The following is a 14,875-nucleotide window of genomic DNA, read 5'->3' as shown; positions in this document are numbered from 1 at the left end:
GATACACCGGGCCGCGAAGAGAGGGCCGCGGCAAGTGCGAGGCCCTGTGATCCTCAGAAGGCTCCGCCGGGCGCCGAGGAACGGAAGAGCTCCATACCGACGACCGCAGGGTCCACCGGGAGCGCAGCATTCTTCAGGGCCCGTGCACGCCGCCTGGCCCTCTTCGACTGCACCAGAGTGAAGCCGTCTGACGTTGGCTCACGAGCAGGTGGTGTCTCCCTCTGCACTGCCGCTGCAGGCACGCTAGGGGTGACCGGGGTAGCAGGTGGGCGCCGCGAGTCGTCCGTTGCCTCGGGAGAGGAACACGACACATCGGCAGGCTCCTTTCTCTGCTTCTGCTGCTTCTTCTTCCCCTTTGGCTTCGGCCGCGGAGCAGCTTGGCGTGGCGGGTCCTTCAGGAACCGTGCCAGGGGGTGCACGGGGCCCTGCGGTGACGAGACGGTGTTTGTCTCGTGTGCCAACTCCATCGCGTCGGTAGCGTTTTCATGTGCAGCCGGACAACTGGCAGACGAAGCTGCGGGGGACGCGCCGCCATCTGGAGCAGACGATGCGTCGGGGGTGGTGCCAGACACGCTTTCGCTCGGAGGAGGCAGCTGCCGCTCATTCCAGAAGGGCTTGCTCCACGTGGTCGCTGGCTGCCGCATGCTGCTCCGAGCTTGGGACAGCGCTCGACGGCTGCTTGTGACGCCCGGCCACCTCCTTGTCGTCGCTCTCTGTTTCGCGAGCGCGTTTTCTGGAACTGGAAAGGTCCATGTCATCGTCATCAGAGGGAGGGAGCGGGATTGAAGCTTGGGGCTCCTCGTGTGCTGGGGAACCGTCCTCGGGGGGGCTCCGAGGCTACCTCGGGGGCTGCCGGCTTCGTGACGTCTCCTAGTGTATTCGCAGGCTGTGGGGGGACCACAGGCAGATCGACAGAGGTGGCCCGTTGACTGAGCCGCTCGCCCAGCATGCGATTGGCACGGAGTTCCAGGCCTCCCTTGCCCGGGGTTGGCCGAGGGACGCGGGGCCGAGTGTCACCAGGCTACAAGTCAATCTGTTCGGTGGTCAACATTTTGCTGTCTTTTACAGCGAAAGCTGCATATGACTAACCTTCCGTAGTTTTTTCGACGTCCCTCAACAGAAAAAATCATCACGTGGGCCGATCCTCCTGATAGTGCAGAAATGGTCCAATCGCAATGGCACATACTCCTGTCGGCTCGGGAACCTGTACGGCGCTCTTCGGGATCTTTGGGATGGGCCCAAATATGGGGAGCGCTTAACGCCTGCTTCACTTCCGCCGCTGGTTTGCCCGGCATCCCACTACCTTCGGGAAGGACCCACGTATCGTTTAACGCCTGCTTCACCTCCGCCGAGGTGGACCCGGTATTGCACTATCTTTGGGATCGGCCCACTTATGGGGAGCGCTTAACGCGTGCTTCACCTCCGCCGCGGGTGGGGCCAGTATTGCACTATCTTCGAGATCGGCCCACGTCTGCGGAGCGTTTAACGCCTGCTTCACCTCCGCCGCTGGTCGGCCCGTATTTCACTAAGCATCTAAATTGTTGTCATTTGGTCTGGGGGGGAACATCCTTCGCGAATCTACGAAAATTACACGTTCAGCAGAAAAGAATGCTCAGAATAATATACATTGTAGCATATGACCACCCATCTAAACCGCTGTTTATGAAAGACAACACAATGCCGATTCATGATCTGTACGCATACCGCTTAGTCACTAAATACATTACCGAGGTCAAAAATAACGTCTCGTTCATTGCACAACTGGCATCACTGCAGAAAAGAAATTTCGCCTACGCAACCAGAAACACCGATATTTGGCACATGCCACATGCATTCATTCAGAACAGGTTACGGACAACATATGCTCAGAAACACTCTTCCACATCTCTTAAACCTGTGCCAACATTACAATTTAAATCTCCAACGCACCCGGTCAAAAGATTTGCGTCATTTTGTTTCACTTATAAGTGAAAGGGCGGCACTTTCTGTTTGAAATGTATGACATTTATTTATTTTATTTATTTATTTATTTATTTATTTATTTATTTATTTATTTATTTATTTACAAATACTGCAGCCCAGAAGGGCTATTGCAGGAGTGGGTGAATACAAATGCGAGAAAGAAAATCATTATACAAAGGAAGCATACGTGAGTAACATGACTAAGGGGAGCATTCAATGGCATCCCCAAATTCTCTATGTGGTAAACAACGGATGGAACCAGGCAGGTCATTCCAGAGTTCAATTGTCCGAGGAAAAAAAACTATATTTAAAAGTGTTGGTGCGAGCAAAAAAGACGGATAAGTTTAAGTCATTGCTGTTTCTCGTGATTAGGGGCTTTGCACGGGCCAGATATGTGTTAGGGGAAGCATAATGTGGAGAGTAAAATAGAGAGTGTAGAAGTTTCAGAGAATTAATGTGACGACGGTGGGAAAGAGGGGTTAAACCAAGCATATTCAGATGAGATGACGGTGAAAACATTCTATCATATCGGCGGTATATGAAACGAACCGCCTTTTTCTGAACAGATTCAATTTTGTGGATGTCCGAAATTTTGTAAGGGTTCCATATGGTAGACGCATATTCAAGAATAGGTCTTACAAGTGTTTTGTATGTGATGAGTTTAGTTTCTTTGGGGGCAGCACGTAGAGTTCGGGTTAGATAACCAAGTTTTTTTAGTCCTTTGTTGCAAGTTGTTAGAATATGTTCTGACCAGGATAATCTTGGAGTTAAAAGGAGGCCTAAATACTTATATTCATATGCGCGCTGCAGAAAAGTAGATTTATAGGAGTAGTTGAAATATGAGCAATTAGCATGCTTATGAAAGGACATGGCGACTGTTTTCTTGAAGTTAATGTTCATTTGCCAGAGTTCGCACCATTCACAAAAACTTATAAAAGATTGATTCAGAGTGTTATGATCGTTAGGTGAGGAAATGACATTGTAGAGAACGCAGTCGTCAGCGTAAAGCCGAATTTTTACTGAAACAGAGTTTGGAATGTCGTTAATGTAAAGCAAAAAAAATTTCAAATTTCGGTTTACAATGCGTAAGGTATACGCTGTGCACACAAGTGTAAATGGTAATTTGTGCACAAGTGCTGGCTACGTGCAATTTTTCGCGCGACCGCAAGCGTGCGGTGCGGCTTGCGGCGATGAGCGGCTCGAGCGTAAATCGGCACGCCTGCTTCACCACCGCCGCTGGTCGGCCCTGTATTGCAGTAGCTTCGGGATCTGTTCCCGTATGGGGAGTGCTTAACGCCTATTTCACCTTTGTCGCCGGTAGGCCCGGTATTGCACCACCTTCGGGATCGGCCCACGCATGGGGGGTGCTTAACGCCTGCTTGAACTCTGCCGCGGGTCGGCCCGATATTGCACTATCTTCGCGCCAACCCGCGGCGACCCTTCCTAAATATCACTCACACACAGGTGAAGCATTTTGCTATTGGTTTGAGCGTTTTGACTGTCGTCAGTTTTCGCTGCCATTCCATCTTCTCAGAGTAGAATTATTGTCAATTTTTTCACTCCTTTGGGTGACGGTAGTTGTCGGCATCTTCTGGACTGTGAAGGCCAGTTTTCTTGTCGATTCGGAGCCCGCGTGATTAGCACGAGATGAATCCAGTTGTGAGCATATATTCAACGATCACGCCCATCGCTGTTACTTTGTTAGTTCAAGCTCCTTTGTTTAGAATGATCCAGGGACTAGGAATGGGATTCGGTTCATTGTCAGCTAGTGTGTATGCTCGCTGAACGAGTTGCGGCCGGAGAAAACGCCAGTTGCGTTTACCTTTTCCTTTTGCGTCATTATTTCCTCGAGTGACGGCTCCCCACGGCGCTGGCAGATCCTCGGAACCATATACCCGCGATACGGGTCAGATAAGGTAGAAAATTAAATAATGCGAAACAGCGTCCATCATGAGACTCTGCAATAATCGTTAAACCCATAAGCAATATGACTTCACCCGTTACCTCATCTGGCTTTTCCTTAATTGTATAGCACTTTTCGTCCAAAATTGGCAACTGGAAACAGGAGCCGCAAGTAATTGAGAAATTAAGCGATCTGCTAAGTGAGTGAGGGCCAAGGCAACAGCCGTACTGGAGGGAAAAGGGAAAATTAACAAATTTAACTGTTGTTTGCGAAAATATTTGTGGAGCAACATCTTTTAATTTAAAATGGAAGTAGAGAAAACGCTGCCGGAAGTGGATAATAATTCCGTGTGTTTTGAATGACACTTCTACGGTTATCAGTCGAGCCGCCTGACGTAGCGACTTCTCTGCTGTGCAAATGTAGTTGTTTTCCTAACCTTCTGCGGTGGGCGCAGTACGTCTAGAACCGCAGCGTCCTGCGCTCTACGCGGTTGTACAGGACTAGTGACCGCGCATCGTTACGCAACTTCCCAAATAATAAGACCAGTCGGTTTTGGCGCTTAACTTGGTAGAGCTGTAAAGGAGGGATACTCATGACCCACTACAAACGGGCCCAACTGGGCTAGTGCGGAGTAGGGTATAACCCCGGGTCGACGCTTGGCCAGCGTCACGACACGTTAAATCGTCGTATGCCGGCACCTCATTAAAGTTATCCCTATCCTATCCTATCCTATCCAAAAAAAACCCGGAGATTATTCCACAAATATATATTTCTCTAGAGTTCTTTCTGAGCTAATTGAAGAAACGGTACTAGAATTCTTTTACACTTTCGCTTGTTTACTTGTTCTTGGCAGTGTTCTTCCTGCGTGAGTTGATTTGATGTGGTTCCTTGTTTGCCAAGGAAAGGAGAGGTGTATCTCACAGGCGTAACTGTGAGAAACATCTTATTTTAATTCTTTTTTGCAGGTTTACGCGTCTTTATGGTGAATGGTGGGCATTATTCACATTTGTACTAGTAAAGGTACCTCCCCCCCTTATTTGCATGGAAAGGTTACCATGGGTTTGGCCCTCTACCTCCGAAAATGAAATTCTGGATACGTGCCTGCGACAAACGCTATTCTGAAACTGTCTAACCGCCGGTGCAGCAATGGAGTTTTGCGTCGCTCCGCCACGCATTGCAGATCCCGCAGAATATTGCGGCTGACAGTAAATGTTGTGATGTTATCGGAGGGGAAGTCAAACTGTAGATTATGATCGCAGGTATATACGTAATATACGTGTATTAACATTACATTTCAGACGTGTTCTTTCGTCTTTGCTCCAGCATTCAGGGTCCGGCTGTCGGCACAGTTGCGCCTGTGTAGTCAGCGAGCCCAGCCAGATGCGAGAGTGATTGGTTTGCATGACGGCATTTTGCTTTTAGGAAAACTTTATTTCAAACTCCCCCCCCCCCCAAAAAAAAGAAAAAAAAGAACTGCCCCACGCCGCTTTATCTCTTGAGCCTTGCACATGGATCAATCGGGGCAACCTGCAACAAAGGAATGTAACCTACAATGAAGGGCACGAAACCTTAATTGTAACCGTACGTGATTAAGACTACCACTCGATTTATGCGAGTGAACAGCAAATGACTGCGATCTCGATTAAGTTAAATGAAACGCGGACGTTTGTGCACAGCGAAATAATAAATGCCTGTCACTAGCATGAACGCTAACCAACATGAATTGGGCACCGTTCGCGTAAATCCCTTCACTGTTTTTAAGATATGCGAGCTAAAATAGAAAGACCCAGGCCGGAGAACAAGCTTGCTCGTGCGCGTGATATACGCCACCGGTGCCTGCCCTTTCCGAGAGCACGATGACGCGACATAACTGTCTGCGCTGTTCTCGGTCTACAATTACTACGCCAGAGAGAACTTGAATGAATACGTTGTAACCAACGGTTGTACTATGAAAGATGCAAGAACACGTTGTTTGCGTCACACAGACCAAATCGCAGACTGCCGGGCGGCAACAGCAGGAACTCAGACGAAGTACATCGAGGCCTGGAGCGCCTCCAGGACCCGCACAGCCTCGACATACTGGCTGGTGGCAACGGTGTCCCCGCTGCCCCCAGATGAGTCGCTGCTGGAGCTGGACACGTCTACCTTGCTGATGATGTGGGTTTTGGCCCGGAACGCGGCCAGGTGCGCGTAGTAGACGGGTGCTGGGATGCTCACACTACGGGCGCACCGGGCGTACGTGTGGCATAGGTAATAGCTGAGCTTCTGCAGCTCGTCTGCGGTGAAGTTCGAGTCGTCCCAGAGGATGTAGTAGTGTGCAGGGCGGCTGGTGCCCTGCGAACATCACGCGAGGCATTTCAAGGGGACTCGGCTGACCGATGCTGCGTGCTGGCGCCGATGCCTCATACACTCGTAGCGAATCAACGTATATGTAGCCCCGCGTCTACTACTACTACTATACAGATGTGTTCTAGAGAGCGCTGTTTCCCAGGGAACTGCGCAGTGAATCAACAAACGGCACCTAAACATGCTCAGGGCAACAAATATGCGCCATCAAGCGCATAATTCCTTCATTAAAACCAATATAGCTATGCCTGATTTTTTTTGGGGGGGGGGGGAGGGGGGGTAGTTGGCGCATCTGCTCGTTAGGCTTGAACCCGCCGTGGTTGCTCAGTGGCTATGGTGTTAGGCTGCTGAGCACGAGGTCGCGGGATCGAATCCCGGCCATGGCGGCCGCATTTCGATGGAGGCGAAATGCGAAAACACCCGTGTACTTAGATTTAGGTGCACGTTAAAGATGCCCAGGTGGTCGAAATTTCCGGAGTCCTCCACTACGGCGTGCCTCATAATCAGAAAGTGGTTTTGGCACGTAAAATTCCATAATTTAATTTTTTTTTCGTTAGGCTTCATGCCAAGTGGTCCGATCCGACAGACCGTGCAATAGCAAACTGGTTTATCCCGGAGACGGCGGGACGAGGGGCCGAAACCGATCGGGGAAACAGTAAACCGCGCTTGCGTGGTGGGGGTTTGCGCGTCTTGCCGAGCAGGTACGTAATAGTTGTGTTGCAACACGCGTAGGAGATGATTAACAGTTTTATAGCACTTAAGTGCGCCACGAAAAAATTTGTTTTATCCTCAGATTCCAAAGTGCGCGTTGAACATCCGTAAGCTTTCATACTCTAGCAAATCATGCTGGGAGAGTTTGCGCTGAAACACTTGAGGTGTTTTATTTATTGTGCGGTTTATATGGTTAGGAAATATGGTGATGAATGTAGACGGCAATTATGATAAATTTAAGACAATTTCTAACCTAATTTAGAAATATGTACGTATGCCTATAAATATATATATATACAGTGGACTCTCGTTAAACGGAACCTCAAGGCACCGGCAAAATATGTTCCGTTTATCAGGAGTTTAGTTTAAAGGGAGAAGGTTCAGGATTTCGCAATCCGTTCCAGACTGCTTGGTCCCGACGAGGCAGGCGTGCGCGCAATTGGCAGTCTCCGCTGAAGCGGATCTCAGGTGCAAAATCTAGGTATTAAGAGGACGGTAGGCTATGGGCACAAACTTTATCGCACAAAAGCGGTAAGCCATGAACTTTATTTTCAGAGCATTACTAAAATTAAAAAAAAATCTCAATAGTCCACTCATTCCGCGGAAATCAGTGGGAACTGCGATTTATTGGCTTGTGAAAAAGGACTTTATGTTTGCTTGTTTGAGCTCTCGCAACCGTTTTCTTTGAATGGCACCACTCATACTAGACAGGCTGCTCAAAAACAGCTCAGAACCTACTGCTCTTGGGGACGGCGTGCTTCGTCGCAAGCGCTGTTTTTGTGAAGCGACCACTCTCGAAGTCGTTGATTATCTCCATCTTCCTTTCCAACTTAAGGGCATTGTGAGGTCGCTTCTGCGCTGCCATCAGGTGCTGACTTCGCGACGAAATGTCGCAGACGACGCTAAACAGCGGATGTAAGGCTTAAAGCCTAACAACAGCAAGCGCACCGTGACGATAGCAAGCGATGCGGTTACAGTGTGCGAGAAAGAAGTAGTGGGGGAGACAGTGATGCGTACCCCGATGGGGCTCTGTGTGAACGTCAAGTTGCGGTTTCGAGTCTATTTTCGGTTCCGTTTATACGGTGGTCTGAGAATTCGAGTTCTGATTAACGGGATTTTTTTTACATTGCCTTAATACAAAACCAACCAACTGCCAGGCGTTTGTTCCGTTTAAGCGTTGATTCCGTTTAACCGATTTCCGCTTAAAGAGATTCTACTGTGTGTATATATATATATACATATATATATATATATATATATATATATATATATATATATATATATATATATATATATATATATATATATACCCTCAAAGAACATACAACTTGGTACAACAAGTACACAAACCGACTTGCTAACAAGAAGACGAGCTTTTTTTTTCTACGAGCAAAAATCTCGAGAAGTTTCTGATTGGTCAACATAGAAAACAGTCGCTTCAACGTGTTCTTCATTCAACTTTGAAATATATCAACTTTTCATTTTGAAAATACACTTTCAAACATGCTAAAAGCTAGCGCGACAAGCCCTTTGAATACGCTAAAGATCAATAATCACAAGTTAGCTTTACTTTATGCACCTGAGGACCAGTCCTTAATATCAACGACTTGCCTAATAACATTTATTCTCGAGTTTGTTCAATGACGATTGTGTTATTTGCCGGAACTTAACTAACGATTCGGAAGTGATATTACTTTAGAATAATCTAGATAACCTAACTCAGTGGTGCCACACGTGGTACATGGCACTTAGTACTGATAAATGCAAAAGCATGCGCGTAACTAGGCGTGATGTCTCGCCATCGTATTTCCTTAGCAATAACTCCCTGCAAACCACATGATCCTTGGTGTTTTCATATGGGACCACTTCTCCAGGAAGCACCATATCGATCTCTTAATATCTAAAGCGAACCAAACCTTAAGCTACTTTAAAAGAAACATCTACAATTGCCTACTGAGGCTAAAATTGTTACTTTACACTACCAACGCTCTACCCCTGCTAGAATACACCTCGCCATGTACGGGACTCGCATAACCACGGACTAATACGGGCTGTTGAAGCAGTACAAAATTACGTACGCTCGTTTATTCTTAGACAACTATAATCGCACTGCTAGCATCACAGAAATGAAAGCCATGCTCGTAATCTTCCCTCCAAATATAGCCAGTCGCAGAAAGCATTAACGCATTTGTCTTGCCCAGAAAGTGCATTCTCACAACCCCGCTTTTCGTTCCTTGTTTATACTTTCTGCGCCATTGCGCTCACATCACCTTCATCATCCCCCGTAAGGGTTGCGTACCAACATTTTCGAACAACTGCATGCTCACAATCATTTGTTCTTACAACCGCAAGGGACTGGAATAATTACCCGCCACCATAAGCTGATCGAAGTGCTTTTAAAAATGCGCTATCAAGCCTGCTATACAAATATTATACGAATAGTTACTTTTGTACTTTTACACGTGTAACTTAATTCACATTATGTTTTTTCTGTTCTCTTCGCCTATGTATGCCTCTCCCCTTTGTATTGCATTTAACACCAAGGGTACTGCAAATAGATAAAATGTTTCAGTGATACGTCTGTATGCTGTTTAATCTGCTTTTGAAAGTTTAATCTGCGATTCTGCACCGTGTCACGTAGCGCTCTTTCGCATGCATTCTCCAAGGTGCTTGCACCCCTCTTCAGGTGCATTGTTAGTGCTACTCATAAACTAGAGTTGATATTGTCTGTATTCTTCACCCCGGCTACACCACGGCATTATATGCCCGCGGGCAAAGAGCTTCGAAAGGGGGCAGCACTTTCCGCGAACAGAGTATCCAAGGTAACTCGCCCGCATGGAACCTGTGCTTTGAGAGTTTTATTTGCACTACAACGGCTTTTTTTTTTGAAGTAAAACGTATAGCGCAAGTACAGTTGTCCTCGAGCAACTTTAAAGATTGGCCACGAGTAAAATAAAGAACCCGCTGGTGAAACGCTCCGCGCGAGGTGCGCCGGAAGGAAACGACCCCCTCCCTCGCACAAGACATTCCAGTCATTACCTGGATGCCGAAGTGGCTGCAGAGGAAGAAGTCGAAGTCCAGCGGGTGCGTGACCACCGAGTCGACGGTGGTGCCCGGCGGCACGTTGTGGAACTTGCCGACTCCGTCACGGTCCCTGGCCGGCATGAAGCGCGTGTGGTGACGCTTCTGCACCACGATGAAGGTGAGCGCCGGCTCGTACGACTCGTTGGGCGACAGCTCCTGGCACGCCAGTCGGATGGCGCTCAGCTGCGAGGGTCGTCAACGAGACACGCCAATATAGGTCGCCATTTCTTATATGGCGGGAGAAGTGACTCCAAGTTCTTTTCAACAGAGCGATGAATACAGCTAGTTGGTGTGTGTTCACTGTTATTGGGTTATACACATTAACGGGGACAAGATGAACATCGACTGGGAACGAAGACACAAACTGACGAAAAAGGGCGCTCATCGTGTCAGTTTTCGTTTCGTTCCCAATCAGTGTCCATTTTGTGCCCGTTAGTGCGCATAGCGCAATAGCCCTGAATAGAGTTTCCTATCTAAAATTTAGTGAAATCTGGCATTGTGATCGCTCAGTTGCATCGTGGGAATGATTTAGTATAGCCCGTGGTCTACACTAATTTTTGTGCTTGTGACTTGAGACATTCTGGTGGCATTAACATGCTATGCTTGCATTCCCTATATATAGCGTACATTTCCAAGGAGTCACAGTTTCCTGCGCGCATGCATAATCGTTGAAAATTGTTGCATTTGAGAGCAATATTGTGTTGGATGTGATAATTGGAAGTCAAGTCATTTCCATGCTGGCCTAGTCGCCATGCTTATGCATTTCCCTCAAGTCTTCTTGCAGGAAACTACGACGTTAAGAGCTTCGATCACTGGATATGCGGTTGCGCTACTGCAATGTTGCAAAATTCTGCCGGAATTAAATAATTTGGCTCAAAATGGCTCAAAGCAACCGATATGCCCCTATCATTCACAATGATAAACTTACGATTGACTCGATCAACAAGAAATGTATTCATCGTGCAGAGAATTGCGGTGTTGAGCGCCGAAGTTCGCGTCAAGTCAAGCGCTAACACCAGAGCACGTATACGCCCCTCGGCAAGCGAAAGTTACGCAGCGAGGCGGATTCTGGTCTCAATCCGTACCACAATTCGAGCATTTAGTGTGCAACTATGGAGACAGATCATTGGCTCTCGACTAGCAAGAAGGCCGTGTGGCTATTTTCGCTTCTATATAGAGTGCTTTCGCTCTCCAGTAGTCCTCGTGAAAGACGCACCGACCCGCAAGTTGGACGCTCTCACCTCGCTGTTCCGTACTTCGAGGAACTGCCCCTCGCTCACGCCGTCGCGGTAGAAGATGATGCGCTCCGGCTTGTGCCTCGTGGCACGGAAGAAGGCCTTCAGCATGTCCTTCATCATCTCCTTGAGATCCTTGATGATCTCGACGCGCGCCTTGGCCTCGGCGTGCTCCATCTGGATGCGGACGGTGGCGTGGAACTTGGATGGAATCGAGTCGAGGCTCCCGACGCAGGCGGCGACCGAAGACCGGATCCTGTCACCGGGCGATGGGTGAGAGACGTCGGCGCCGATGATGATGACGGGCTTCTGGAACAGCGCGGGCTTCTCCTGTGCCAGCAGGCTGTTATTGGTGCCGCCCATCTTGGCGTTGATCTTTTGGCACAGGTTCTGCACGAGCGCCACGTTGCACTTCTTCACCACGTTGTTCTCCAGCAGGCACTGAGTGCGCAGCCCGAGCTCGGTCTCCGCAACCTGCTTGATCTCGGCGTAGTTGGTGGTCTTGGCGATCACAATGACGACCATCTGCAGCTTGCTATGCTTCTGCTGTTGCTCTTTGAGGATGGAGCGGATGGAACGCCGATTGTGGTCGGGCGCCGAGATCTCGATCGGCTGCTCGATGCGCATGCCCAGTTCCATGCCGATGCGCAAAAGCATCTTGACGAAGTTATCAAGGTGGTCGCGCTGCGCAAACCGGCTTAGACTGACCAACGTCCAGCGGTCCATGGTGGCCGGCTTATAAAAGTGCTGGCCCCGAAGATCCCACGTGCCCTCGCGCGGCTTGCTGACGGAGTTGTTCTCGAACACCAGAGACGGCGGCTCGAGCACTCGACCCTTGAGCTGCGTTGGGTCGGTGTTGATCTTGATGCTGAACTCACGCAGGTAATCCTCGGTGCTGTTCACCAGGTCACGCACCGACTGGCGGATTTCCTGCGTCGGAACAAAATTACGATGAGCTGGGAAAGCGAAAACTTACTCTGGCGAACTTGCACTCGGCGACAGCGACAAGTATGGCCAACAGCCTAGCTCTCATGGAGCTAACAATCTGACCCTTGTATGCAAAGGTTATTATATTTTCTTAAGAGGCTTACAGTGCTCAGCTAATTTCTGTTTAGTTGGCAGAAATGGGAATTTCAGGTGTTTCAAGCTTCCTACTATTGCGATACTATACGGGGTGATTCTACGAAGACAAAGTAACATTTAAAAATAGCCATATTGAAATAAAAGCATGGTACCGTCGGAGGCATGCCATCACTGGTGACGACCATGACGTTATGGGCGATAAATCTGTCGCTAATTAAAAAGAACGTTAATTGGCCTTTACGCTTTTTTTGAGAGGGCTCATCGTAATTGGGAAATTGAAACGAGCTCTCCGTACAAACGATATCAACTTTTGGATCTAGAAAAATGCGATTACCCGCAGAATAGCGGCACGACGAAATTGGGCTATGAGAGCGCGCGTAACAAACTGAGAGGCTGCAGCAAGCGCGGCCCTCGAGGCGACGTTCTGCTCAAGTCGCCTAGGAGCGCGCTGGCCAGCGGCCCGTTGCTGATTGACGTGTAAGCGGAACATCAATCGCATTTTGCTTGATCCAAACGCTGATATGGCTTATCCGGAGAGGTCGCTTCAACTTCTCAATTACGAAGAGCCCAATGAAACTGAAAGCCTAAAAGACATTTAATTACATTTTGCTAATTAGCAACTCATTACCACGCATCACCCGTCACCTCGTGGTCGCCACTACTGACGTCGCCGAAGGAACCGATCCTTTTACTTCAAGAGAACTATTCTTAAATTTTACGAAAATTCATCGTAGAAGCACCCTGTATACAGAGATTTTGGAAATTAACAGTTTTTTTAAATAAGGCGGAAAATGCGGAAATTTCTAGTGTAATCTATCTGAGCATTATGTTTCTATTCTTTTTTTGTTCGCGGAATGTATACACTTGTAAACAATACCTGGAAGCGCTTGAACGGTGGCTTGGCCGTGCGCTTGATCATCTCAGCGGTCTGGTTCTCGTCCAGCTTCTTGCAGCAGTGCTGGCCCTCGACCAGCTCGCACACCTCGAGGGGAATGAAGACTGGGTGCTCGACACTTCCACTCTGCACACAGGGAAAGTGCGGGTACAGGAGGCGGCTGTAACGTTTCTGGAAGTACTCGGCCACGGAAGTTCTCGTGCCGTCCTGGTCGAAGAAGATTTCCTTGGCTGACTCCTTGGTGACTCGCACGACTTTGTACTTGCGCGGGTAGGGCAGGTGTGTGACTTTGACGCGCAGCCCCTTGAGCTCCTTGTTGAGCCGTGCATGGTGGAAGTCGCGAAGCGTTCTGAAGTCAGCGGGCTGCATCTCGCGCCGACTGTCGCTGAAGATCTTGCACATGAAGTTGATGACGGGCATGCACTCGTAGAAGGCAGTTGCCGACATGTCAACGTTCAGCATGGGCTTCCACTGGGCCGCCCGCACGCTCGTGTAGTAGCCGAACCAGACCTCGCGGCCACCGCCCAGCGCGTTTAGCTCCTGCGGCGGTGGTGCCTTGAAGAAAGACCGCCCGACGGGCGTCAGCTTGATGGACGGTCCATGGCGCAAGACGATGTCAATGGCCTGCAACACCTCCTGGGGCACGGTGTTGACGCAATTCTGGTAAACTGCGTGCAGAGCGTCCAAGTTGACTGTGGCCGCGTACTGGATCTTCACGACGAAGTTCTGGATCCTCTGGTCCTCGTTCAGGTCAACCGAGAACGTGCGCTCACGGAAGTGTAGTTGGCGCCTCGTGTACAGGTTTTTGCGGCCGTCGAAAGCCGGTATGCAGTTGGAGAGGTCTTGGCGGTACTTCTCGACGAGCAGTTCTATTACTATGCGGTTGATCTTTGTGCTGAGGCAGCGGTATTTTTTCTGCTCAGGCACCTTGGCACCCGCGGAGGTCGCGGAGTAGATCTCCACGTCATAGTGATACACGTTGCCATGGGGGATGTCGATGTTGAAGTGATTGGCGATCAACTGGATCTGCCGTCCTAGCTTTCCGTGTGCGGGACGCAGTGGGAAGTGTGAAGGGAGTGACCGTTCCATCTCCTGCGACACAGTTACGCAAGTTTCACCAATCTGATGACCTAATAGAGTGTTAGCTTGACCGTAAACGTATTAGTGTTATATACCTAACTGCTGGCGCAAGACAGTCGGTACAGAGATAATTGTTAGCATAGTCCTTTTATGATTTTCCTTCGACGATTGAGAACACACGCAAGGCAACATTTTAAAAGCATTGTAGTTGGAAAAAGCGGCATATGTCTACCATTGTCGATACTGGCATACTCGGTAAACCGCACGCGGTATAAATTCGGAAACTATGCAAAGATGTTAGGCAAAGCTGCCGTCCTTTTGGCTTTACTTTCACGCTAGCTTACAGGCAGTAATTTTATTTAGCTAATCCCTTTTTGCGGCGCAAAAGTACCTTCGCATGCAACAAATTAGAAAAAAAAGGTTCATTGACCACGTGAGTAATGATAAGAGACATCTGCTCCTCTAATGAAGCGTCCTCCTGCTTGTGCATTTTCATAGAACTCCTTTTTGCCGCTTCAAAGGGATTTTCGCCACGACCACCGGCTGGAGAACAAGCTCAGTCCTCGTCCAAATTAC

The 14,875-nt window shown here is 48.8% G+C and overlaps 1 protein-coding gene across 1 annotated transcript in view; it reads right to left on the bottom strand.

Annotated features, from left to right (window-relative positions):
* Positions 1 to 5,310: 5,310 nt before the first annotated feature.
* The window catches only part of LOC139053088 (protein argonaute-2-like), a 28,573-nt gene continuing 19,008 nt past the window's right edge, over positions 5,311 to 14,875 (bottom strand). Inside the window, exons 4-8 of the mRNA XM_070530234.1 lie at positions 13,202 to 14,311; positions 11,248 to 12,171; positions 9,962 to 10,189; positions 5,853 to 6,199; positions 5,311 to 5,392 (exon numbers count right to left, since the gene is read on the bottom strand). Of these exons, the coding sequence (XP_070386335.1) occupies positions 5,888 to 6,199; positions 9,962 to 10,189; positions 11,248 to 12,171; positions 13,202 to 14,311 (2,574 nt within the window). The 3' untranslated portion in view covers positions 5,311 to 5,392; positions 5,853 to 5,887. The remainder of the gene's footprint in view (positions 5,393 to 5,852; positions 6,200 to 9,961; positions 10,190 to 11,247; positions 12,172 to 13,201; positions 14,312 to 14,875) is intronic.

This window comes from Dermacentor albipictus, unplaced genomic scaffold (assembly GCF_038994185.2).
Source record: "Dermacentor albipictus isolate Rhodes 1998 colony unplaced genomic scaffold, USDA_Dalb.pri_finalv2 scaffold_68, whole genome shotgun sequence".
Lineage (NCBI taxonomy): Eukaryota > Metazoa > Arthropoda > Arachnida > Ixodida > Ixodidae > Dermacentor > Dermacentor albipictus.
Note: the sequence above shows the minus strand (reverse complement) of the source record. Positions and strands in the feature narration are given on the sequence as shown.